Below are 27420 nucleotides of genomic sequence, written 5' to 3'. Positions count from 1 at the left end.
TTAATTTTTCTGCCATCAAGGCCACCAACAGGGTTGCGTTGCGATGGCAACTGGTAGTTCTGCGGGCCTCTGGGATGTGTTGCCTTGTATCAATAGAGAGAAGTACATCTGTAAACATCTGGCAGAGGGGGCAATTTTGACTCCTGCACCACCAACAGTTCCCTCTGTCCATTGTGCAGCTGGATGGACCAAAGTAATAACAAGATACGTCTGCTATAAGGTAAAATTTAGCAATGTTTTTGTTTATGTATACACTGCTAGACTGCAATGATTAGTCTGTAATCAACAATGTCAACTAGGATAACATAGTTGATGACACATGTCATTGTTTTAAGTTTATAAATAATTGGAATAGATGATCTAATAATTCTTATTACTAATATTAATATTAAAACTAATAATAATATTAATATAACAGTGAATGTGTGGGCCTAAATAATTGCTTTAAAATAATTTAAAACCATGAGTTTGCCCATTTGTGTGTTGACATTTCAGTAAACAGTAATCTGACAATAGGATGAAACAGGCAGCAATATTTTTCAGAATCTGGGGACCCTTTAAACCTTCTTAACCTTCAGATTGGTTATGATTCAGCCATAGATCGGCATTATCTGCTTTATTTTCCATTTTTTTCTCAAACAGCGAGTAAAAGAAGAAAATACACCTCTTTTCTTTTGAAAAAAATACTTATCAAATGTAATAAATCATTAAAGGGGTTATTTGATGAATCTGTCTCCTGTCAATAAAAGATGGGCATTAACTATATTATTTTTTTTTTAAATCTCATGATTAGATACTATGTTATGTCAAATCCACACAAGTTTTCCCATAAAACTGTTTTGATGGTGACAGGTAATTTATGAACAACTGACATAAATGAGTAATCTACAAACTTATAGGTGAAAGCATTCTAGTCCTCTGCTCAATATTAAAAATGAGAAAGGAATGTACATTTACACTGACAGATAACAGTAGCTGAACTCTTGTGTTTAAAGATATTTTCTGGGACTTCAGAAAGTAAGACATGGTTTGAAGCCAGGGATTACTGCAGAGCAATCGGAGGAGACCTAATAAGCTTCCACAGTGCTGCTGAGCTGAAGTTGGATCGGTACAGTATGACTTTGTGGACATTCTGTAGCATAAACAGCAACTTTTCAATGAGATGTATCACAGTACAATTTGATTAGTTAATTACTGGATGTTTATGTACATAATGAGCAGTATCCTTTTGGTATTTTCACAGTAATTCCTAATTATGCTAAATAACTATACGGATAAGAAATACTGTATGAATTATGGTATGGTTACACATTAAAAAAATTTGCTGTACACATATTAGCTTTTACAACTATGGAGAAGTCTGGATTGGACTTAGTGCCCCTGACCAGGGCACTGGTTATGTGTGGAGTGATGGATCCCCAGTGAGTAAATAGCTGTCTTTTTTGCATATCTTTCTGAAACTGTGTAGAAACCATCTACCATGTCTTTATTGCAATGATTATGTTAACAGGTAAACTTTCAGCACTGGTACGACGGAGAACCAAACAATAAAAACAACGTTGAATCCTGTGTTGAATTGTATCGACATTTTTCGGATAAAAAAGGGTCTTGGAATGATAATCAATGTGAAGGGTATAAAGGCTGGGTTTGTCAGATCCCTACAGGTAAAATGTGGTTATGTCATACAGTTATGTAAAGCTATTGTTACATATGTATAATGTTACATAAATCATGGTCATAGTTCTGAATCGTACTACCTTTTTATGATTTCTGGTACTCTTTCTATGTATATGTAGGAGTTACTCCAAAGTTACCACCACCTCCTGCAACTCCAGGTGAGTGTATTATGCAAAAACTTGAATAAAATAACTCAGTTTTTCAATTTGAAACCATTGTACTGAACTGTTATGTCAAACCAAATTACTGGGTGTGAAGCCAATGATGCCCTTGGTGATACCCTTGGCAAACCTGTCCTTCTGTGCTGATAAGCCAGTTTTTTGCTCTCACAAATAGAAAATTACCTTTTGAATTTTACAAATGAAAACTGTGTTGTAAACAATCTGTGATCACGGTATGAGATTTCAGTGTTTTAGAGAATCTGTGTTTGCCACTTCAACTTCAATGATTATACATTTTGAATCAGACATGGTCAAATGAATTCAGAATCCTTTAAAAAGACTGAAGTAACCCTTTAATCTACCACAGTTTTTTGGTGTTCAGCCATATCTTTTTACAGGGCTTACACTATAAGAATGCATGCGAATAAGCAACAGAGAGTCCCCTGATAGAATGGTACACACAGTGCAGTACAAAATTATTTGCTCTCTTAAAGATTTCTCCTGTTCTGGATCTTTTAACCACTAAATTGGTTTACATCATCAAATAAATCTAAATATCAGACAACACTTTCAAACAGCTTTCAAACAATGATTTTATTAAGGAAAATAGCTATCAAGAAATACCTGATGCACATTGACCATAAAATTTGTGGATGATCTACAAGATTCTTAGAAAAATGTTTCATTGACTGAAAAAAGACAAACGTGAAAATATGGAAAGAGTATGTCCTTTTAAATCTGATTCTGGTCTCTACCAGAAATGCCTGATGGAGAAAGTCATCATTTTTGTCCCCTTAAGCTCAAGCCCACTTGTGTTATGCAGCAGGACTGTCAGGATCCTGAGGTGTTGGGTTATGATTTTTATTTGTGTTTTTCAGGATGTTACTTGTTATGTTCTATGTGACAATCGATTTACAGCACCTTCGCGGACTGCTCTATATTTACTCTCACTCACTTAAAACTGTGCACATATATTTATATTATATTGTAGATATGTTTATACTGTTTAATTTGTACTGTATTGCACCGACTACGCCAAAACAAATTCCTTGTATGTCCAAAAACGTACTTGGCAATAAAGCTTTTCTGATTCTGATTCTGATTCTGATTCGGACTTGTGCCTTCAAAATACAAGCATTAACTGCATTACTGCCGCAGCAAAATAACAAACTCTTATGAAACAATTTATGAACAGACAACATTAGTAAGGTCATTTCACGGATGTGGCTCTTACCTCCGTCGAATTCTGGCTGGGCGTAACTCATAATTTCTGCCACTCATGTTCCAGGTTATTCTAAATCAGTTGTTGTCAGGTTTTAAATTTCCAGGTCTTCTCATGTCTCTGCCCATCAGTCTACTTTCACCCTACTCCAATTATTCCTCTCTCTCCTTCCTCTTTTGCAATCTGCGAAACACTGCTGTATCTCAGGTCTAGCTCCTTCCACTTCTAAACCCTATTCCTTCACCTGGCAAACCTTTGCAAAATTTTACCTTGCTAATAACACATCATCACACCTGGTTCACCTTCAAACAGTCCTAGCTTTTATTACTCATTGTTTTGAACACCATCGTTTGAAGCTCTAATTAAGTGGCATTGCCATGTTTATTAAGCTTTGTCCTGTTATTGCAAATGTACAGATTATAACCAAACCTCTGATGGGTGGCTGGAATGGAGGGGAAATCAGTACTTTTTTCAAACACAATTAATGGCCAATGAAGATGCTCAGCAGTTCTGCAAAGAGAGACATGGTGACCTCGTAACCATTGACAGTGAAGCAGAGCGTATTTTTCTGTGGAAACAGGTATGTTTATTCATACTTAATTATGCACTGAGACCAATAACTCATTAAAATACAACTGCAAAATGCAACAAAAACTCAAATCGAGCTCACAAAATGTAAGTCCATACACAACACGTTTTCAGTGAAATATGAATTTACTCGTACCCGTACTCATACAGGGGTAGCCCGAGGCATTCACAGGCCAGCCGAGAGATATAGTCCTTCCATCATGTCCTTGGCCATCCCCTGGTCCTCCTCCTGGTGGAACGTGCCTGGAACACCTCCCGAGGGAGGTGTCCAGGAGGCATCCGGTGTAGATGCCCGAACTACCTCAACTGGCTCCTCTCGATGTGGAGGAGCAGCGGCTCTACTCCGAGCTCCTTCCAAATGGTCGAGCCCCTCATCCTATCTCTAAGGGAGTTCCCGGAAACCCTACGGAGGAAGCTAATTTCAGACACTTGTATCCGGGATCTCGTTCTTTCGGTCATGACCCAAAGTTCTTGGCCATAGATGAAGGTAGGAACGTAGACTGACCGGTAAATCCAGAGCTTTGCTTTTCGGCTTAGCCCTCTCCTCACCACAAAAGACCAGCACAGTGTCCCGTTACTACGGCAGCCGCACTGATCCATCTGTCGATCTCCCCTCACTTGTGAACAAGACCCCAAGAACTCCTTGAACTCCTTCAGTTGAGGCAGACCTACCCCAGCTCGCCACCTCTCCCCGCGGGCAACTCCAGAATAGAAGACAGTTCAGCCCCTCTTTAGGAGATGGGTTCCAGAGCTCAGTTCATGGAGGCGAGCCCGACTATTTCTAATCAATTTCTCTCGACCTACTGCACAAGCTCAGGCTCCTTCCCCCCCAGCGAGGTGACATTCCACGTCATTAGAGCCACCCTAAGCATCTGAATATCAGGCTGTCGAGGTCTCCACCTTTGACCACTGACTCTGCACCAGTCCCTCATGGTTCCCCTGCAGGTGGTGGGCCCACTGTGGGATGGGATTTTACTTTCATCTATATTAACATTTCTGTGCTTTTATATACATTGAGTTTCAAAATCCTTCATACCCCTCAAACCTGCTAACATTTTGACACAAACAAAAAGTTCAATGTATCTCATTGGAATGTCATGTGATAGACTGACACAAATGTTTGCCTACTTCTGAAGCTGAAGTAAAAGGATACATAGATTTAAACATTTTGTTTAAATCATTTGTTTTCAGTCCCCTTATTCTAATACCTGCAACCAATCTTGATAGTCCACATGTGTATAATTGCATTCAAAACCTGCCAAAAGCTGTAAAACACTTGAGATTGGGGCATAGATTTACCTTCCAGCAGATTGACCTTAAACATGCAGCCAGAGCTAAAATGACATGGAGCTAATAGTGTGTGTTGTCATGGCTTGATAAAAGTCCAGTCCTAAAATTTAAGTGAAATATGTGGCAGGACTTGGAGATTTCTGGTTACCCACACTCTACATGCAATGATTGTGTGCCTGCCTCACTAGATGTTTAAAGCTAGTAAAGATAAACCCCACAAGAATGCAACAGTGACTCCGGTGAAAGTTGATTCAATAAGGTATCGATTCTGGGGGCTGAATATAAATGCACACAGTAGGTTTAAAAAAATATGTTTTGTTTTCTTTCCATGTAGCAATTATTTTGAATACAATAGAAAAGAAAAGAATAGAATAGAAATACCCTTTATTGTCCTACAGTGGGGTAATTCAACTGTCTCAGCAAAAAGTTAAAAAAAGAAAAAAAAGGTGACTATTTGGATTATAATTTGAATTTGACTGCTCTGTGGTGAATTTGATAGAACTGAATGAACTTTTTTTCTCATATATTCTTCTCCACTCATACACTAAAAATAACCCTTTGTTTGAGAGCAGATATCTAAAATGGTTAATTCTTTCTGGATTGGCCTAACTGTGGATCTTGACAAATCACTTCAGTAAGTATATATTTTAAACATATTTTGGAGAAAAAGAATATTAATCATCATGTTCGCAAGTTTTCTTCAAAAACATTACAACTTAAGATCATGGGAATAAACCAATTAGTAAGGTTTAGATCAGAATGAGTTTCTCCCTGGATTAGTTCTTTTCAACATGAGTCATGATTTTTATTTCTTTCATTGTATTAAGATGGATGGATGGTTCTCCAGTAATCTTTCAAATGTGGGATGAAGGACAACCAAATTTCATAAATTCAGATGAAAACTGTGTTGTTATGAGGTCATACCATGGTGAGTAGACAATTTAATGAAAATAACTAATAAGCAAACCATGTTGTCCTTAAAAATATGATCGTTGATTGTTTGGGAAAACTTGTGGTTATCACTGGAACATTGGCATGACCATGAAGTATTTCGTAAACCATTGGTTCTGACACTTCCAAGACTAATGCCACTGTAGAGGAGTACAGATTTTAGCGGAGTACAATCACAGCATATCTTTTGTATTACTATCTCTGTTTTTAGCAGTTTCCTTAAAACATTGCCTCTGTAGAAAAGTTAAAAACTGAACAATAATAAAGAAATAAAATAAAAACTTCTATAATTAGGAAACTTTGCATATTCTTCAGATAGTATTTTTGAGAAATAATCTGGGTCAAGATTTATTTTGGAGAATCGAAAAAGAAAAGAGAACCAATAATTATGTTTGTTAAAACAATTTTGTTCAGGTTTTTTCAAAATGAAGAAGAAAAAAAAATCTGTCTTGCCAACCTTTTCTTGATCAAAAAATAAGTAAAACAAAACAGATCAAATTTTAAAAACCACAAAGTTAATTTGCGCAAAGAAAACCCAACAAATTAGTAAAACTCATAATTTTACATTATATTAGTCAATAGACTAATTATATAAGTCTGAAACACTCAAGCAAGTTATCCTAAATACTTAACACCGCAAGGATGGCCTTTTCACAATGGCCAGATTGTTTTCAAAAGATCTTTATCCTCAAAAGTGCTTTTGGTATTATAAAGCAAAAACAGACAAAATTTGTGTTGGGTCAGTTGCTTTTTTGTGGACTGCATATATTACTAGCTCGCTATTTTGAAAACTCTATTCTGATTGAGACTTTACATTAAACTTCGGAAAATGCAAAGGTCAGATGGGCAATTGGGATTCAAACATTGGAAAATAAATGTATTGGTTACCTGCTATCAATACTTTTTTTCCAGAACATTTACCTGTAGAAATACAGCTAACTATTCAACTGAATGCATTTTTTTTATGTAACTCTTGACAGAGAGTGGAAATAGCACAATTGCTACCATTGAAAGACTAATAGATTAACATATTCAACCAAAATTAATCAAAGTTATTTATATATGTATGTACATATAAACTGTGAAAAGTATGGAAGCAAATGTGTCCCAATATTCAAATTAAAATGTACTGATAAAATGCTTTTACATTTTCAAAATGAAGCTGCATTTTTTGACTCGTAAATAAAATTAAAAATAAATAAGTCAAACTGCATTTTCATTTTCTTCTTCAAGACTGCTCAATTTGTAAATTAATTAAAATGATGAATAAAATAACGTTTAACATTTCATTTTCAAAAGATGTTTCAGCAAAAAGTGACCAAAATTAATTTTGAAATGTCAAATTTGAAAATTAAAATATATTAACAGAAATGCTTTTTTAATTTTAAAGTCATAACTGCATTTTTTGACTCATAAATGAAATCGCAAATAGATAATCCAAACTGCGTTTTCATTTTCTTCTTCAAGACTTCTTTAAGACTACTACTTGTGTAACACAACTAAAGAAATAACTAAGAGGAAAATGCTTTTTTCATTTTCATGCCCGCTCCCGTAAAAAGTGGTACATAAATCAATTTGACTTCCCAATTCCAGTCAGCGCAGGAGAGTGATGTCAGGGGCAACTCTTTTTCTCCTGCCCCAGACTGCACCATTACGCATCTTGTACATTAGGGAACGGGCTGTATTGCTCCCGAAACGAAATGAGAGGTCAAAGATTGTGTTCAGAGACAGTGGGAAATCGTACTCGTACTCGTACTCGTACTCGTCGTCTTCCGCTTATCCGGGACCGGTTCGCGGAGGCAGCAGACTCAACAGAGACGCCCAGACGTCCCTCTCTCCAGACACCTCCTCCAGTTCCTTCAGGGGGAGCCCAAGGCGTTCCCAGGCCAGCCGAGAGACATAGTCCCTCCAGCGTGTCCTGGGCCGTCCCCTGGGCCTCCTCCCGGTGGGACGTGCCTGGAACACCTCCCGAGGAAGGCGTCCAGGAGGCATCCGGTATAGATGTCCGAGCCACCTCAACTGGCTCCTCTCGATGTGGAGGAGCAGCGGCTCTACTCCGAGCCCCTCCCGGATGGCCGAGCTCCTCACCCTATCTCTAAGGGAGTGCCCGGCCATCCCACGGAGGAAACTCATTTCAGCCGCTTGTATCCGGGATCCCAAAGTTCATGGCCATAGGTGAGGGTAGGAACATAGACCGACCGGTAAATTGAGAGCTTTGCTTTTCGGCTCAGCTCTCTCTTCACCACAACGGACCGGCACAGTGCCCCCATTACTGTGGCAGCCGCACCGATCAGTCTGTCGATCTCCCGCTCCATTCTTCCCTCACTCGTGAACAAGACCCCGAGATACTTAAACTCCTCCACTTGAGGCAGGAACTCCCCTCCAACCTGAAGAGGACAAGCCACCCTTTTCCGGTCGAGTACCATGGCCTCGGACTTGGAGGAGCTGATCCTCATCCCAGCGCTTCACACTCGGCTGCGAACCGCCACAGCGCATGCTGTAGGTCTTGGCTAGAGGGGGCCAGCAGGACCACGTCATCCGCAAAAAGAAGAGTCGAAATCCACTGGTCCCCAAACCAGACCCCCTCTGGCCCTTGGCTGCGTCTAGAAATCCTGTCCATAAAAGTTATGAACAGGACCGGTGACAAAGGGCAGCCCTGCCGGAGTCCAACATGCACTGGGAACAGGTCCGACTTAGTGCCGGCAATGCGGACCAAACTCCTGCTCCGCTCGTACAGGGACCGGATGGCCCCTAGTAAAGGGCCCCCGATTCCACACTCCTGGAGCACCCCCCACAGGGCATCACGAGGGACACAGTCGAATGCCTTCTCCAGGTCCACAAAACACATGTGAACCGGTTGGGCAAACTCCCATGAACCCTCGAGCACCCTGTAGAGGGTATAGAGCTGGTCCAGTGTTCCACGGCCGGGACGAAAACCACACTGCTCCTCCTGAAGCCGAGGTTCGACTATCGGTCGGACTCTCCTCTCCAATACCCTGGCGTAGGCCTTACCAGGGAGGCTGAGGAGTGTGATCCCCCTGTAGTTGGAACACACCCTCCGGTCCCCCTTCTTATGAAGGGGGACCACCACCCCAGTCTGCCAGTCCAGAGGCACTGTCCCCGACCGCCACGCAATGTTGAAGAGACGTGTCAACCATGACAGCCCTACAACATCCAGAGACTTGAAGTACTCAGGGCGGATCTCATTCACCCCCGAAGCCTTGCCACCTCGGAGCTTTTTAACCACCTTGGTGACTTCAGCCTGGGTGATGAAAGAGTTCAACCCCGAGTCCCCAGCCTCTGTTTCCACCACGGAATGCGTGATGGCAGGATTGAGGAGATCCTCGAAGTACTCCTTCCACCGCCCGATAATGTCCTCAGTCGAGGTCAGCAGTCTCCCGCCCCCACTATAAACAGTGTTGGCGAAGCACTGCTTCCCCCTCCTGAGGCGACGGACGGTTTGCCAGAATTGCTTCGAAGCCAACCGGTAGTCCTTCTCCATGGCCTCACCGAACTCCTTCCAGGTCCGAGTTTTTGCCTCTGCCACAGCCCGGGCCGCAGCACGCTTGGCCTCACGGTACCCGTCAGCCGCCTCAGGAGTCCCACAAGCTAACCACAGCCGATAGGACTCCTTCTTCAGCTTAACAGCATCCCTTACTGCCGGTGTCCACCACCGGGTTCTGGGATTGCCGCCGCGACAGGCACCGCAGACCTTACGGCCACAGCTATGGGCAGCAGCATCGACAATAGATGTGGAGAACATGGTCCACTCGGACTCTATGTCTCCAACATCCCCCGGGATCTGGTCGAAGCTCTCCCGGAGGTGGGAGTTGAATACATCCCTGGCCGAGGGCTCTGCCAGGCGTTCCCAGCAGACCCTCACAATGCGCTTGAGCCTGCCAAGTCTGTCCGACTTTCTCCTCCTCCGGCGGATCCAACTCACCACCAGGTGATGATCAGTGGACAGCTCAGCCCCTCTCTTCACCCAAGTGTCCAAAACATGCGGCCGAAGGTCTGATGATACGACAACAAAGTCGATCATCGACCTCCTGCCTAGGGTGTCCTGGTGCCAAGTGCACTGATGGACACCCTTATGTTTGAACATGGTGTTCGTTATGGACAATCCGTGACTAGCACAGAAGTCCAATAACAAAACATCACTTGGATTCAGATCGGGGAGGCCATTCCTCCCGATCACGCCTCTCCAGGTGTCACTGTCGTTCCCCACGTGGGCGTTGAAGTCCCCCAGCAGAATAATGGAGTCCCCGGGAGGGGCACTATCCAGCACCCCCGACAGGGATGCCAAGAAGGCCGGGTACTCCGCACTGCCACTCAGCCCGTAGGCTGAAATTATAGTCAGAGACCTCTCCCCAACCCGAAGGCACAGGGATACGACCCTCTCATCCACTGGGGTAAACCCCAACACGAGACGGCTGAGCTGGGGGGCAACAAGCAAACCCATACCAGCCCGCCGCCTCTCCCCGTGGGCCACTCCAGAGTAGAACAGAGTCCAACCCCTCTCAAGGAGATGGGTTCCAGAGCCCACGCTGTGCGTGGAGGCGAGCCCGACTATTTCTAGTCGATATCTCTCGACCTCCCGCACAAGCTCAGGCTCCTTCCCCCCCAGCGAGGTGACATTCCACGTCCCTAGAGCCAGCCTAAGCATCCGGGGATCGGGCCGCTGAGGTCTCCACCTTCGTCCGCCACCCAATCCTTTTTGCACCGGTCCCTCACGGTTCCCCCTGCAGGTGGTGGGCCCACCATGTCCAAATCTGTGCCAGAGCTGCTAATGGAAGCCGCAGCTGCCCTGGAACACCAACAAAATCTAATAGTTATGATTTTGTAGACCAGAAACCGCAGTTTCAGGCCTGCACATTCAGACATGCAGTTCTAGACCGCTTGTTTTTTGCGACCGTTCCATCTGCTGGAAAACTGTAAGACTGTCCGCACATTCAGACCCACAGTTCTAGACCACTTGTTTTCCCGACTGAAATAAAAATTTGCCTTTTTTTCACACAAATAAATATGAAGAATTTCCCTTTGGGTATCAATAGGCTACTTCTGATTTCAATTTAGCCTGAGGTCTTTTTCGGCAACAGCTATTAAAGCTAATTAAAGCACCGATTAGTGCACCCCGATACCAAACAGTTTGAACGTTTATTACATTAAACTACTAAATAGTAATAAATGCTTTATGCTTACACAGAAATTTATATTATGTATTAATGTATATATATAAAAAAATCATGTGCTCCAGGTGATAGCAGGAAAGTCAACTCCTGAGAAATGTGAGAAATTTAGCAAACCTTTTAATAATATATGTATACACATCTATTATAATACATGTATACACATCTATTACATTCAGTCACATCCACAGCTAATGCAAGTCTTGATAAACTTTGTATTATAATAACATCATTACTTCATGAAATTCAAACATGACTTCTGACATGTGTCCCTGATGGATTCAGAGGGATGTGGTGGAGAGATCGAGCAATCTCAGGTCATCTGCTTCATGGCACCTTGATGGATCAGAACATAGTGGTGGACAGCTCCTCTCTGTTCAATGCAGGACAGAGAGATTTTGAAGATCATTCATTCCTGCAGCCATCAGGCTTCCTTTTTAAAAGCAAAATGTAAAATGCAAATGAAGTTTGCTGGCTCAAAACTTTGAATACACTAGCTTAAAACTGAACGTTAACAAATTTTGGTCTGCTTACTTGTTTGTGCCCAGCTGCTGTTCAGACACAAGTCTGTGACGTTAAATAAAGTTGAGCTGCAAAAGGGAAAGTGAAAGTTTGTGCAGCAGGTCCTGCATCTGTCCAATATGGGCAAGTGTTTTCTGTTCTGGACAATTATATGCAACTCAAAAAGAGAGAGCCTAGTTAGTCCAAGTTAATATTTTTTTCTGAAATACATTCTCAAACTATAGGTAAAAGAGTGATATCACTTTAAATAATTTAAAACATACATAGTAACATAAATATTGACTGAAATAATAACTTTTGGCCGTCTCTCAATGAACCACTGGGAAGTTCTTTCAAGGCTCGCTGGAAAACCATTTCAGGTGACCACCTCACAAAGCTCATGGAGAGAATACCAAGAGAGCAAATCTGGCTCAGGTTGTTAGAGTTCGTCATGTAACCGCGGGGTTGCCCATTCGAACCCCCATTCCATGTGTCTCAGTCGTTTGGTCCCTGAGCAAGACCCTTAGCCCCAGAAAGCTCCCCGGGCGCCGCACTGTGGCAGCCCATTGCTCCCTAAAGTGATGAATTAAAATGCAGATGTCAATTTCTCCACTGTGAGATCAATGAAGTCTAAATTATTATTATTATTATTATTATTATTATTATTATTATTATTATTATTATTATTATTATTATTATTATTAATCAAAGCAAAGGGTGACTATTTTGAATAATCTAAAATATAAAAATGTTTAGAGTTACTTCACACTTTTTGTTTACTATATAATTCCATGTGTGTTCATTCACAGTTGTGTTGCCTGTGGTGAGAATCTACAATGTAAATAGTCATGAAAATAAAGAGACTCATTAAGTGAGAAAGTGTATCTAAAACTTTTGACTGGTAGTGTGTATATATATATATATATATATATATATATATATATATATATATAGTCAGTCAGTCATTTTCTACCGCTAATTCCATAGTGGGCCGTGGGGAAGCTGGTGCCTATCTCCAGCAGTCTATGGGTGAGAGGCAGGGTACACCCTGGACAGGTCGCCAGTCCATCGCAGGGCAACACACAAACAACCATGCACACACTCATTCATACACCTAAGGGCAATTTAGAGACCAATTAACCTAACAGGCATGTCTTTGGACTGTGGGAGGAAGCCGGAGTACCCGGTGAGAACCCACGCATGCATGGGGAGAACCTGCACACTCCATGCAGAAAGACCCCCGGACGGGAATTGAACCAAGGACCTTCTTGCTGCAAGGCAACAGTGCTACCAACTGCTTCACCGTGCAGCCAATATATATATATATATATATATATATATATATTTATATATATATATTTTTTTTTTTTGAGCGGTGTATATATATATAGGTCCTTCTCAAAATATTAGCATATTGTGATAAAGTTCATTATTTTCCATAATGTCATGATGAAAATTTAACATTCATATATTTTAGATACATTGCACACTAACTGAAATATTTCAGGTCTTTTATTGTCTTAATACGGATGATTTCGGCATACAGCTCATGAAAACCCAAAATTCCTATCTCACAAAATTAGCATATCATTAAAAGGGTCTCTAAACGAGCTATGAACCTAATCATCTGAATCAACGAGTTAACTCTAAACACCTGCAAAAGATTCCTGAGGCCTTTAAAACTCCCAGCCTGGTTCATCACTCAAAACCCCAATCATGGGTAAGACTGCCGACCTGACTGCTGTCCAGAAGGCCACTATTGACACCCTCAAGCAAGAGGGTAAGACACAGAAAGAAATTTCTGAACGAATTGGCTGTTCCCAGAGTGCTGTATCAAGGCACCTCAGTGGGAAGTCTGTGGGAAGGAAAAAGTGTGGCAGAAAACGCTGCACAACGAGAAGAGGTGACCGGACCCTGAGGAAGATTGTGGAGAAGGGCCAATTCCAGACCTTGGGGGACCTGCGGAAGCAGTGGACTGAGTATGGAGTAGAAACATCCAGAGCCACCGTGCACAGGCGTGTGCAGGAAATGGGCTACAGGTGCCGCATTCCCCAGGTCAAGCCACTTTTGAACCAGAAACAGCGGCAGAAGCGCCTGACCTGGGCTACAGAGAAGCAGCACTGGACTGTTGCTCAGTGGTCCAAAGTACTTTTTTCGGATGAAAGCAAATTCTGCATGTCATTCGGAAATCAAGGTGCCAGAGTCTGGAGGATGACTGGGGAGAAGGAAATGCCAAAATGCCAGAAGTCCAGTGTCAAGTACCCACAGTCAGTGATGGTCTGGGGTGCCGTGTCAGCTGCTGGTGTTGGTCCACTGTGTTTTATCAAGGGCAGGGTCAATGCAGCTAGCTATCAGGAGATTTTGGAGCACTTCATGCTTCCATCTGCTGAAAAGCTTTATGGAGATGAAGATTTCATTTTTCAGCACGACCTGGCACCTGCTCACAGTGCCAAAACCACTGGTAAATGGTTTACTGACCATGGTATCACTGTGCTCAATTGGCCTGCCAACTCTCCTGACCTGAACCCCATAGAGAATCTGTGGGATATTGTGAAGAGAACGTTGAGAGACTCAAGACCCAACACTCTGGATGAGCTAAAGGCCGCTATCGAAGCATCCTGGGCCTCCATAAGACCTCAGCAGTGCCACAGGCTGATTGCCTCCATGCCACGCCGCATTGAAGCAGTCATTTCTGCAAAAGGATTCCCGACCAAGTATTGAGTGCATAACTGTACATGATTATTTGAAGGTTGACGTTTTTTGTATTAAAAACACTTTTCTTTTTTTGGTCAGATGAAATATGCTAATTTTGTGAGATAGGAATTTTGGGTTTTCATGAGCTGTATGCCACAATCATCCGAATTAAGACAATAAAAGACCTGAAATAAGTCATTTAGTGTGCAATGAATCTAAAATATATGAATGTTAAATTTTCATCATGACATTATGGAAAATAATGAACTTTATCACAATATGCTAATATTTTGAGAAGGACCTGTATATATATATATATACTGCTCAAAAAATAAAGGGAACACTCAAATAACACATCCTGGATCTGAATGAATGAAATATTCTCATTGAATACTTTGTTCTGTATAAAGTTGAATGTGCCGACAACAAAATCACACAAAAATCATCAATGGAAATCAAATTTATTAACCAATGGAGGCCTGGATTTGGAGTCACACACAAAATTAGAGTGGAAAAACACACTACAGGCTGATCCAACTTTGATGTAATGTCCTTAAAACAAGTCAAAATGAGGCTCAGTATTGTGTGTGGCCTCCACGTGTCTGTATGACCTCCCTACAACGCCTGGGCTCCTGATGAGACGGCGGATGGTCTCCTGAGGGATCTCCTCCCAAATCTGGACTAAAGCATCCGCCAACTCCTGGACAGTCTGTGGTGCAACGTGACGTTGGTGGATGGAGCGAGACATGATGTCCCTGATGTGCTCAATTGGATTCAGGTCTGGGGAACGGGCGGGCCAGTCCATAGCTTCAATGTCTTCATCTTGCAGGAACTGCTGACACACTCCAGCCACATGAGGTCTAGCATTGTCCTGCATTAGGAGGAACCCAGGGCCAACCGCACCAGCATATGGTCTCACAAGGGGTCTGAGGATCTCATCTCGGTACCTAATGGCAGTCAGGCTACCTCTGGCGAGCACATGCAGCTATGACTTTAAAATGAAAAAGCATTTCTGTTAATACATTTTAATTTTCAAATTTGACATTTCAGAATTACTTTTGGACACTTTTTGCTGAGACATCTTTTGAAAATGAAATGTTAAATGTTATTTTATTTATTGCTTTAATTAAGTAACAGAATAAGCAGTATTGAAGAAGAAAATGAAAATGCAATTTGGATTATTAGCAATTTAATTCATGAGTCAAAAAATGCAGCTATGACTTTAAAATGAAAAAGCAATTATGTTAATACATTTTAATTTTCAAATTTGACCTTTTGGAATGACTTTTGGTCACTTTTTGCTGAGACATCTTTTGAAAATGAAATATTAAACATTATTTTATTTATCATTTTAATTAATATACAAATTGATCAGTCTTGGAGAAGAAAATGAACTTGCCGTTTGAATGATTTACTTTTAATTTTATTTATGAGTCAAAAAATGCAGCTTCATTTTGAAAATGAAAAAGCATTTCATCAATACATTTTAATTTGAATATTGGGATACATTCGCATACATAGAAAAGCACATTGTTGGTGTTAAATGTTAAAAGACATTTTTTTGACTAATCTTTTATTTCTTCACAGGGTTCTGGCATGATTACAACTGTGGATATGAATTCAAGTCTATTTGTAAGCGCAGTGGCACACCACATGTCAATGCTACTGTGGCTCCTACAGTGTCACCTAAAGGTAGCTGCAAAGATGGCTGGAAAAAGATTAACTTCAAGGTGAGAAATCTCTGTGGAAAAAATTATTTTAGCAGAGATGCTAGAAGTTGCTAGCGCTAAAGTTCATCTAATGCTAATTTATTTTCAAGAGATTAAAATGGGATCTTTAGTATTAAAAAGGCTTTCCAACAATTACCATCAACTGAATTACCAACAAGATAAAACAGTTTGGTCTTAGCCTTAAAGTCATCAATTCTGACAAGAAAACTGGTTCTAGCAAAACATGCTCTTGGAAACAATGAGAAACATTGTGTAGCATGAATATTTTGCAAGAGACAAAAACCTTTCTGGATCTCACATAAGGATACAAAATATGATTTTGAACATAACAAGATATTGTTATAATGACCCAAACTGGCCCACTGGTATTCAGTTTTAACATTTTGAGAGGTTTAGAGTATATCTTAACGTTCAGTCCTCTGATGTAGAAATACACATTAAACCATTGATTGAATTCATTTGGAATACATACAAGAGCTTTAAATTAATTTCTTACATCTCAACTCCAGTGTTACAAGATCGTAAAAGACCAAAACTTAACGTGGCATGGAGCGAGGCAGCAGTGCAGAGACATAGGAGGAAACTTGGCCTCTATTCCCTCAAGACATGTGGAAGGTTTGTTTTCTCATAAGGGCTTCAACCATTTCTTTACTGTCAGGTTATTTGCTTAATAACCCTACCTCCTTTTCATATGCAAGGGAATTCCTTCAATTTCGGTTATTATGGTCTGTCACATATTACACATAAAATCTTTTGATAGAAAAAATATAAATCCTGCATATTTTTTCTGGGATTTAACAATAAAGATGAAATAAGGAAAAAACAATAAAAAAAGATACAATAGGGAATGTTTTACATTTTTGACTGGTGCATTCAAAAACAAAGACAAGTTGTAAATAAATAAAAAACCACATTTGTCAACAAAGTCTATGTTGAAGATTTTTTAAAGAGACATACATTAGTGTGTATACATTTACACCTAAAATATACTGAGAATGAGAGAATATAAAATCAAACCAAATTCTTAAACAATACATAAATAACAACAAAACAATTTAATCCAAAAACTCAAGTTCTAAATGATTTCTCAACTTGCAGAGTATTATACCAAGTTCTCCAGCCAACACCTTCTCTGTAATTCAGTCATCATTAAGTTTTCCCCTACCTATATATGGTTATTGACTACAAAGCAACCTTGTAAAAAAATATTGTGTTTGTAGGTCTAAACATGTTTGGATTTGAGCTGGAATTTATGTGAAATTATCTGAAATTTAAATTACTGTTTTCTGTTTTCAGTGTTTTTATTGTCTGAAATGGTTAGCACTCCAACTACAGACCTATGGATTGGTTTTCATAGCACATATGAAGATGGGTTTTACTGGACTGATGGACGGCCAAAGTCGTATGTCAACCTCAGACAGTCTGTATGTAGACATTGTATGGTTTGTGTCATCACTCATTGGCAATTTATTGAATTAACTTTAAAAATGTAACATTTTGTTTTCTATTCAAGGAACATCACATCATTCCACCCTTTCTACACGTTCCATACCATGACAGATATCTGGTAACACAACAACATTCAACTTGTGCATAACCAATGGTTCTCAAACATGTCTCCTACTACAGAAGAATGAATGCATCTCAACTGTTTTACAATTTTAACAATCAGTATCACAACTTTAATAAGTTTGTTTAATCCCATTAATACTGATAAAACATAACCTTATTCTAGTTGATTTGCTGAGGCAGGAGCAAAAACCTCTATTTGACCGAATAAAAAAATGACATAGGCTTTTCATATAAGCCAGGTTACCAGCTATAAATTTGCATGTACAAAAGTTTGAAGCAATTTAAGTATATATGCAATGTTTTTAAATCATGACTTCATAATGTATGTTTTTATTTATGCAAAGACTTCTAAACCATTTTATGATTAATTCAAATATTTTGGCTTATTTTGCAGATGATGTAAGTAGTTCCCATCCATCCATCCATCCATCCATCCATCCATCCATCCATCCATCCATCCATCCATTCATTTTAATTCAAAATTTGTCATAACGAAATTAAACAAGACAGGATAATCTATCAGCAAATTCCAAAATTATTTACTGCATAAAATGTATTGCTAAGTAGATGATTCATTTTGAATATTTAAAAGTGGAATAAACTGCATAAAAATGCAAAACAAACGGCCTCAACGTGGACCCACCACTTTTTTTAAATAATTATTGTAGTCCACATGTGTTGTTTTCAGTGCTGGTTGGACTCTGCCAGGACAGCCTTTTGTTTCATAATGTCAAGGTGTAGACGTAGACAGAAACTCTGGTTTTGAATCCGCAGGGCTTCATCTTTGCTTTTTGCAGATGATGTGATTCTGGTAGCATCTTTAGTCTATGACTTTGTGTGCACTGGAAAGGGTTGGAGCCAAGTATGAAGCAACTTTCTCTATGACCATCAGCATGTTGGAAACCTTTTGTTCTTCAAGTCTGGGCATCTGTTTGCAGTAAGATATCCAACGGGCTGACTATTATGCAAAGTGGGAGCACATGACACTTGGAATACAACTACTGCATATTGTCAAGTGTCTTGCCCACACAGATATTGCAATGGAAATATATTTACAATATACTGTTAGGTTCTACTTTTTATCCTTTGACCTGATAACAACTTGGGATCTACCAGAGCTAAAAAGTATCAGGACACCACAGAGTTTTGCCCTTGATTTGTTATCTCAAGGACCTGTCCTTGAATAAGTAGAAGGCAATGGATAGATGAATGGACGATTGAATGAAAATGTAACATATCATGTTATTGAACAAAAAGTATTTAGTTATTAAACTCAAAATTGAGCTCGTTCAACCAGTATTTGTGATCCATCATATACAGTCTACGTATAACAATTTTAATATCTTGACTCTTTTTGCAGATCAGTCAAAGGTTTGAAAGCAATGTTAGTATTTCCTGTAATTTTTCAAAATTTATACATAATTGCAGATATATAATAAGGTTTTGTGAACTACATCTATCAGTTTGTGTTTTCTAACAGAAAGACTGTGCTGTGATCAACACTGATTCTTCACTTGGAATTGGTAAATGGGTCCCTAAGTCTTGCAATGACATGCATGGATTTATATGTCTTAAAGATGTTGGTAAGTCGAAGTTCACTTCAGGTGGTTCAAGTTGACATTGTTCAAAACAATGAAAGTTAATTATTACTTGACTGACTTACATGCTACACCTTTGTCTCTCAGTATCAGACTTCAGGCAGCATTACAATAAATTATCTCTGCCACATTAACTCTTTCCATTGTCAACATAAGAAAAAAAGAGCAATAGCTTATGAGATGAAAAAAAAAATAGCACCTCATCTATATTTAAGACCTCTTTATCAGTAATTTTACCGAGAGCTGAGTGTTTTCTTATTTTCAATGCTACGCACAGTATTTAAAACATGATAAACGTCCTCAAGTAACCATTTTTGCAATGTTATCTTAATTATGTGTAAAGCCTAAAAAACAACAACATTATTTTCCATTCCCATTGTAAAACAGAACAAACTGGACATGATCCCATTGAACCAACAACGTCTAACAACTACTTCAAAATACTTAATGATTCCATCAAGCTTGTTCCTCAGCAAATGAGCTGGGATGCAGCTCAGAAGCATTGTGAAGCTGAAGATGCCAAGCTAGCCAGCGTGCGGACTGAGTGGACACATGCTTACATTCAGCTACTGGCTATGAATCTAAAGAGACCCCTATGGATTGGACTCAACAAAGCACTGGTATGGTCTCAAAAGCCTCTGAAGTCAAACATTTTATTCTAGATTCCAACTGATGCTCTAACTACTCAGCTCTAATGCTTTCATAATAACATGCTCATGGGAAAATGATAAAATGTAATTTTTTTAATGGGTACAATACCTGTCAAATCTATCAAGTAGACCTAGACCATTACAAGGATTTGAGATTATGCTAGTAGCTAGTTAATAAGCCATAATATTTTGGCTCTATATACCAGACAGCTTTATTTTACTGATAAATATGCTAACTCAATTATTTGTTTCAAAACATTATTACCTTACACAGAGCAATAGGTGGTGACCCCTTAGGGGGATTGCATGGAACATAAAGACCTGTCATACCTATTGGGTGTGTGTGGCTTTTGATGGATTTCCATTGCTAATAATTTGTTTGTATTTAGAACAATGGGCTTCACAGTGCTCACCTGCCACTGGACAGAGTATGTTGTTTTTGCCATGATATTGCTGTCTTGCTTTATTTGTTTTGAAATTTAAGACTGCACATCTAGAGATGAAATTTCTCTATGCTCTATGACTTCCCACAAGTGGTCAGATAATCATTAACAACATGAATTACAAAGTAGGTCATGTATAGTATAGAGTAAGATTAAATAATGTTATTCTAGTTTTGCGTATTTGACGCCGTGGGTTGATTTTGTAGGATTGGTGCATGTGTGGTATTCACAACTTGAAAGCCACTGAGCTCATGTAGCAGAATTTTTCAATTTAGTCAAAAATTAGTTGGGAAGCGATGTCAGAGCATTAGTTTCGTATGGCACAATGTTTTTGACACCATTAAAAAACAGCATGTATGCAACAGTTTGACTGAGGCTATTTTGCAAATCTTCTTTACAGCTAAGCTGATTTTTGTCTGGAGTTTTTCTGTCAAAAAAATTCTCTTTCGTTGAATTGGAAAGACGAAACAAAGCTTCAAATGTTGTACTGTACACAACTCGCTAAAAATCCCATTAGACCCTGTTAATGACAAGTCATTTACAATAATTAAAAACACAGGAATTTGTTTTTGAAAGAAGCTTTGTTGTGATATGACTAACATACAACTATTCACTGTCTAGAAATCCACCCACTAATACATTTTGAATAGGTCAACCCAAACAGCCTATATAATAGAGTATATCTAGCATGTTATATAGTGATATCTGCTAATACCCATCAAATTAGTTTGATTTCAAGTTAAAACAGATCATCAAGCCAAGTTGTATGCAGGAATGTTGTTAAAACAGGACTGCACCAAAATAAATTACAATATTTAAGGACCTACCTTTGATTTCTTTGGATAAATATTGACATATTTAAATGATGAAATAAAAACAAAATAATGTGACTAATAGCTTATATGGTCACATTCAATAAACTAGATTATTGAAAGTTTTATTATTTTAGTAACTCCCTTGACTAAGTGAAATACATTACATAGATTGTCTTCTGGTAATTATGAGGATTTTCCTCTTACAACTAATGAAAACAGGGCATTTTGATTAGTATAATACTTTAGGCTAATAAATATTTTTTTTTTTTAAACGTAAATGTGGGTTTAATAAAAAGTATGGTTAATACCTGTCAGATTGTTTTTTTTTACTTTAGATTTGTTTTTTTCCAGACTAATAACTATTTCAGATACATTGATGGCTGGCCAATAATATCTACTTACTGGGGCAATGATGAACCACATACAGATGGAATTTGTGTCTATGTGGATGTGGATGGAAAATGGAAAACTAATAACTGCAGTCAGAACATCAGCAGTGTGTGCATGAAGTCCACAGGTAAGGTCAAACTTTTTAATTTGCTTAAATGCACATTTTACTCTTTGACATAGCTTCCATTTTGTTATACAATGAAATACGTTTTAATAAAATGTTTTTAATTTTAATCACTGTTAACCCTGTTTATAAAATACACAGACACACCCCCAAGAGATGAGTCAAAAGACTTTCCCGGAGTTTGTCCAGAAGACCCAGATCCAATCACCCCATGGCGGCGCTATGCCTGGAAACCTTTCAGAGGTTTCTGTTACATATTTTTCTCTGAGTTGAAAGAGTGGCAAAATGCAGCAGCAGACTGTATAGCACATGGTAGGTGTTTTCTGTGAAGAATCTGTCCTAGTAGTTTAAATGTATGTTGCATTTATAAAAAGAACTACTGGTGTGTTTTTCTGAAGGTGGAATCCTTGCCAGCATTGCAGATCCCTCTGAACAGGAATTCATACAAAATAACATTAGAACATTCCAGAGCAAAGAAATATCCTACTGGTTGGGCCTCTTCAAAACTCATAAAGGTATTTTTTATCATAGAAAAGTAACAGCTGAACATATGGACATTATACAAATCTTAAATGAATACCTAATAACTACAGAAGTGGTTTCTATTTTTTATAAAAAATGTTTGATTTATATTTTGTGATTAATATTTGTTTTAAAAGCCATAGAGGCTTCATAAAATAAAGCAACATAATAACAAAACAATACATATCTATTTGTCTCCAGGAGAGTGGTTGTGGTTGGATAAAACAGTCATGGATTACTCTAATTGGCAACGCGGTCAACCTCGTTATAAGATCTATGGTTTGATTAGTACCTCAGATGGGAGATGGGTTACTGGAAATTGGTGGAATGATAGACCATACATCTGCAAAACAGCCAAAGGTAAAACAATGACTATGAATTAAATACACATTTTCCTTCATTGCATTTGCTAAGAATATTTAAGTGTTCTGACAACTTTTCTATGGGAACCAAGAAAATAAACAAAATGTAAATCAAGGTAAATAGTAACTATTTTCTGTTTCAATGTTTTACTTGTAAAAAAAAAAGAAAGAAAAACAAACAAACAGAAAAAAAAAAACAATAACTAGATAACCTTAAAGTTAAAATCACTTCAGTATTTTCTTATTAGTTTTTTTATTGGTAAAGCATTACCATTTGCGGGTGTTTTATTAACTCTATAAAACGTAAAGAAAAACACAAAATTATTAAATTATATGTGTGTGTACAACGCGAGATCGAACTGGACAAAGGAAAATATTCCACTAACGCCACAGACGACAACCTCAGATCATTTGAACAGAAACCACAGCAGCATTAAAAAGACGTTAGAATCGAGCATCCAGGGAGGCATTTGTTAATACAGATCATATTGTATTCTGAAAAGCATGTAGAGACAATGAGACCAGAGTTAAGATTTCTATGTTGAGAAGTTTTTTTCTGTATGTATTGTGCGTCCTGAATGAAACCTTATTAACAGTTGACAGAAACTGGGAAAAATAATTGGTAAACAAACAGTTTCTCATGGTGTCCAATAATCATCCAAATTTGAACAAATTCTAGTAACATAAACTGAAATGATACAATATTTGCATCATTGGTCTCGATTCACCAATAATAACATTAAACCTCAACATGCTCATAACTACTGGGTGCCCAAATAAATCACGTCATGATGGAGAACTAAATTGTGCACATGTATGCTTTGCCCATATGAGCTACAATATTCACAGTTGTCTAGATCCATCAACCTGCTTTCATGTTTTGTAGTCCATTCGGAAAGATGTTTTGAGATCCACATATCCAAATTTGGTCCAAGTGCCATCTTTCACAAAAAGCAGGTGTTTATAACAGATAAGGGCCTTCTTCTGTAAGATAACAGTTAGCCACTTCTTCTTAAAGAGGACATACAGGGGTTGGACAATGAAACTGAAACACCTGGTTTTAGACCACAATAATTTATTAGTATGGTGTAGGGCCTCCTTTTGCGGCCAATACAGCATCAATTCGTCTTGGGAATGACATATACAAGTCCTGCACAGTGGTCAGAGGGATTTTAAGCCATTCTTCTTGCAGGATAGTGGCCAGGTCACTACGTGATACTGGTGGAGGAAAACGTTTCCTGACTCGCTCCTCCAAAACACCCCATAGTGGCTCAATAATATTTAGATCTGGTGACTGTGCAGGCCATGGGAGTTGTTCAACTTCACTTTCATGTTCATCAAACCAATCTTTCACCAGTCTTGCTGTGTGTATTGGTGCATTGTCATCCTGATACACGGCACCGCCTTCAGGATACAATGATGGAACCATTGGATGCACATGGTCCTCAAGAATGGTTCAGTAGTCCTTGGCAGTGACGTGCCCATCTAGCACAAGTATTGGGCCAAGGGAATGCCATGATATGGCAGCCCAAACCATCACTGATCCACCCCAATGCTTCACTCTGGGCATACAACAGTCTGGGTGGTACGCTTCTTTGGGTCTTCTCCACAACGTAACTCTCCCGGATGTGGGGAAAACAGTAAAGGTGGACTTATCAGAGAACAATACATGTTTCACATTGTCCACAGCCCAAGATTTGCACTTCTTGCACCATTGAAACCGATGTTTGGCATTGGCATGAGTGACCAATGGTTTGGCTATAGCAGCCCGACCGTGTATATTGACCCTGTGGAGCTCCCGACGGACAGTTCTGGTGGAAACAGGAGAGTTGAGGTGCACATTTAATTCTGTCGTGATTTGGGCAGCCGTGGTTTTATGTTTTTTGGATACAATCCAGGTTAGCACCCGGACATCCCTTTCAGACAGCTTCCTCTTGCGTCCACAGTTAATCCTGTTGGATGTGGTTCGTCCTTCTTGGTGGTATGCTGACATTACCCTGGATACCGTGACTCTTGATACATCACAAAGACTTGCTGTCTTGGTCACAGATGCGCCAGCAAGACATGCACCAACAATTTGTCCTCTTTTGAACTCTTTTATGTCACCCATAATGTTGTGTGCATTTCAATATTTTAAGCAAAACTGTGCTCTTACCCTGCTAATTGAACCTTCACACTCTGCTCTTACTGGTGCAATGTGCAATCAATGAAGACTGGCTACCAGGCTGGTCCAATTTAGCCATGAAAGCTCCCACACTAAAATGACAGGTGTTTCAGTTTCATTGTCCAACCCCTGTATATTGCTTTTAAATTCTTCCTTTTCACACCTAAATCATCCAGTTGTGGTCTATTTAAAGCTGAACTGCAATGCTTTGGTCTGAATTCCTTGTTATTGTAGCTCCACAGGCTCCTCCTTTACCCCTGTTCTGAGGTGCATCTGTGAGGAACTTGTTTTGGTGCTGTCTCTTTAAATGCTATGGGGGCACTTCACTCCCTGCCCCCCACCCCAGGTCAAAGTGTGCTCCACTTCAACTCATTCAGCCATATTTGTAGTTTGATAACAGGGATACAATTATCCACTGGCACAGAAACAAAACAAAAACAATGCAAAACTATTTATGTAATAATACTCTTCAAAACACGCAGTGCAGTTCTGTACTCAAGAAGCTAAAAGTAGCACAAGGCACTAACATAAGCAGAAGGCACAATGCTACTCCTTTCAAAACAATTGCCAGGATGTCACATCAACACACAATAAATTAATGTCTAAAATAAAATTTTTGTGTTATTTTCAACTTGCCGCTTTGTTGTGTCCATCGGTGCCATAGACAGAAGAAACTAACCCCTCATTCAGATTAAGTCTTTCAGCAAATCCTTCTTGATACTGGCGGAAGTTGCTGAATGCACTTGTCCTTGAAGTGGGGGAAATAGGAATTTCCCGAAGGAAGAGGGGAACATTTCCATGAAAAATTTTATTTAACCAGGCACTTTGAAGAGGTTCCGATCCAGGGGGATCCTACAAGCATGAGCTCCAATTTCATACAGAGAAGCTTCAGTGTTGTTATTGCCGCCATGTTGCTCAGTTTGCCTCGCATGAGTTGTCTGCGAATGCCCGTTTTTTTTTGTTTTTGGTGTTTCTGTGGCAGTGTTATATATAGTGCCTGGAATACATGCTTACGTTTTTTGAATGGTGCTGCATGCTCTCGTGTGGAAGCACATTTTTTCTAATGTAGTGTCATCTTTACGAAATAGTTTTTGAAATCGTTTGTGTGGACTATGCCTAAGAGAAACCTAATCTGTATCTGACAAAAAAGAGAGGAAAAATCTGTATAATGTTTTGATCATATTTGCTTTTTTTTCCAGTGTTACTGTCAGTGCCATCACCGAAACCACGTAAGTCATTCTTTTTCCCTCAAGTTGTTGGGTAAAATCAATTTGTTGCTCCTCATCCACTCTTTTAATCTCTGCAGATGTTGACAGAGTTTCTCAAGGTCGTGGCCGCACAGCTTTAACAGCTGTGTTAGTCATTGCTGGGATTGCAATGGGAGCAGGCATTGCCTTTTTCCTGTTCAAGAAGTCTGGTCGTCACATACCAACCATAACAGTCCCTAATGGGTTAACTGCCTTTGACAACCCACTTTTCAGCAGCAGCCGGTCGCAGCCAAATTTGGTGGATAGTAAAAACCTGGTGGGGAATGCAGATGAAGATGACACTCAACCTGTGATAACTATATAACTTTACAAGACAACAGAAGTTGCATGGAAGTATTATGTTATTCCGATGCATTTGTACAGTCATAGAATCAAATGTAAATGCTAAGAATGTCTTATAAAAGACAACTGTAACAATCAATTAACTGCAATATAACAAGCAGCATGGAAGCAACTGTATTCTAACTACTGTAAAAGTTGTATAAAAAATAATGAAGACTGTCTCACAGCTAAAAGCACTGAAATGGTATTCCATTATTTTAAACATTGTGAAAACTGAAAGAAACCTTTTTTATTTGACTGAATTTTTATGAATGTGTTCCTGGACAGTTGGAGGTTTTAAAACGTCTTTACATAGTTTTCAACATCCTAACAACATACATATAACCTTATCAGGTAATACAAAGAAATTATAATTTATTGAATTTCAGTTTCTGCTCCCTCCTCCTACATGTTGATGTGCCCCTGGACAAGGCACTTTTGCTCTAGGTTGTCTATCAATCTGTTTCTCAGTGTACAAATGTGTACATGTTTGTGAGTGCAGTTGGGTGAATATGGCTCTACTGTAAAGTGCTTTTGAGTGGTCAGTAGAGATAGAAACAGGCAATATATGAATTAAGTCCATTTAGAATTCATTTAACCTGTAATAAAACACATCAAAGAAATCTGTTTCTCTCATTCAAAATGGTGTGAAAAGGACAATTAAACACCAGCTTTGTACATAATAATGTCCAAAATCAAAGATTAAATAAAGTTTTTAACTATGCTTAGAGCACACAGAGAACATATGAGCACTAGGGGAACATCAGAAGAAAGAATGTGTCCTTAAATCGGTTGAACGTCTTGTCAGACCAACACAGGGCAGCATTCTGCAAGAGAGGATATATATATATTTTTTAATTTTAGTTATTTATAGTGATGGAAGACCTATGACAGTGTTGACAAGTAAGGCATAGCATATGAAGCAGATGGTTGCCTAGATGTGCCAGGACAGCTTTGCTCTACATAATGCTATCCGGAGATGGTATCTCAATTGTTTGATTGACTTTATCAAATCAGGTTTCCATTTGACAGAGCAGACACGTCGCATTAATAAAATATTAACTTCTGTTTGCATAACCTGGTGTGTGTGTGTTAGTTTGTCACATGAAATTAAAAAGATATTACAATGATGAAAAGTAGTAACCTTGCATCACTCGGCACCCAAGAGAGTTAGCATCAGCTCCTAGA

The 27420-nt window shown here is 39.2% G+C and overlaps 1 protein-coding gene across 1 annotated transcript in view; it reads left to right on the top strand.

The window, feature by feature from the left end:
* Positions 1 to 27309, top strand: part of LOC124870297 (macrophage mannose receptor 1-like) — a 33309-nt gene extending 6000 nt beyond the window's left edge. The window contains exons 12-32 of the mRNA XM_047368893.1: positions 21 to 220; positions 996 to 1108; positions 1340 to 1421; positions 1511 to 1664; positions 1797 to 1835; positions 3477 to 3640; positions 5511 to 5572; positions 5766 to 5866; positions 15861 to 16003; positions 16513 to 16618; positions 17300 to 17427; positions 17517 to 17570; positions 18936 to 18959; positions 19056 to 19158; positions 19561 to 19793; positions 21433 to 21598; positions 21737 to 21907; positions 21994 to 22110; positions 22319 to 22477; positions 25843 to 25872; positions 25950 to 27309. Of these exons, the coding sequence (XP_047224849.1) occupies positions 21 to 220; positions 996 to 1108; positions 1340 to 1421; positions 1511 to 1664; positions 1797 to 1835; positions 3477 to 3640; positions 5511 to 5572; positions 5766 to 5866; positions 15861 to 16003; positions 16513 to 16618; positions 17300 to 17427; positions 17517 to 17570; positions 18936 to 18959; positions 19056 to 19158; positions 19561 to 19793; positions 21433 to 21598; positions 21737 to 21907; positions 21994 to 22110; positions 22319 to 22477; positions 25843 to 25872; positions 25950 to 26215 (2615 nt within the window). The 3' untranslated portion in view covers positions 26216 to 27309. The remainder of the gene's footprint in view (positions 1 to 20; positions 221 to 995; positions 1109 to 1339; positions 1422 to 1510; positions 1665 to 1796; positions 1836 to 3476; positions 3641 to 5510; positions 5573 to 5765; positions 5867 to 15860; positions 16004 to 16512; positions 16619 to 17299; positions 17428 to 17516; positions 17571 to 18935; positions 18960 to 19055; positions 19159 to 19560; positions 19794 to 21432; positions 21599 to 21736; positions 21908 to 21993; positions 22111 to 22318; positions 22478 to 25842; positions 25873 to 25949) is intronic.
* Positions 27310 to 27420: the final 111 nt, after the last annotated feature.

Source organism: Girardinichthys multiradiatus, chromosome 6 (genome assembly GCF_021462225.1).
Source record: "Girardinichthys multiradiatus isolate DD_20200921_A chromosome 6, DD_fGirMul_XY1, whole genome shotgun sequence".
Classification (NCBI taxonomy): Eukaryota; Metazoa; Chordata; class Actinopteri; order Cyprinodontiformes; family Goodeidae; genus Girardinichthys; species Girardinichthys multiradiatus.
Note: the sequence above shows the minus strand (reverse complement) of the source record. Positions and strands in the feature narration are given on the sequence as shown.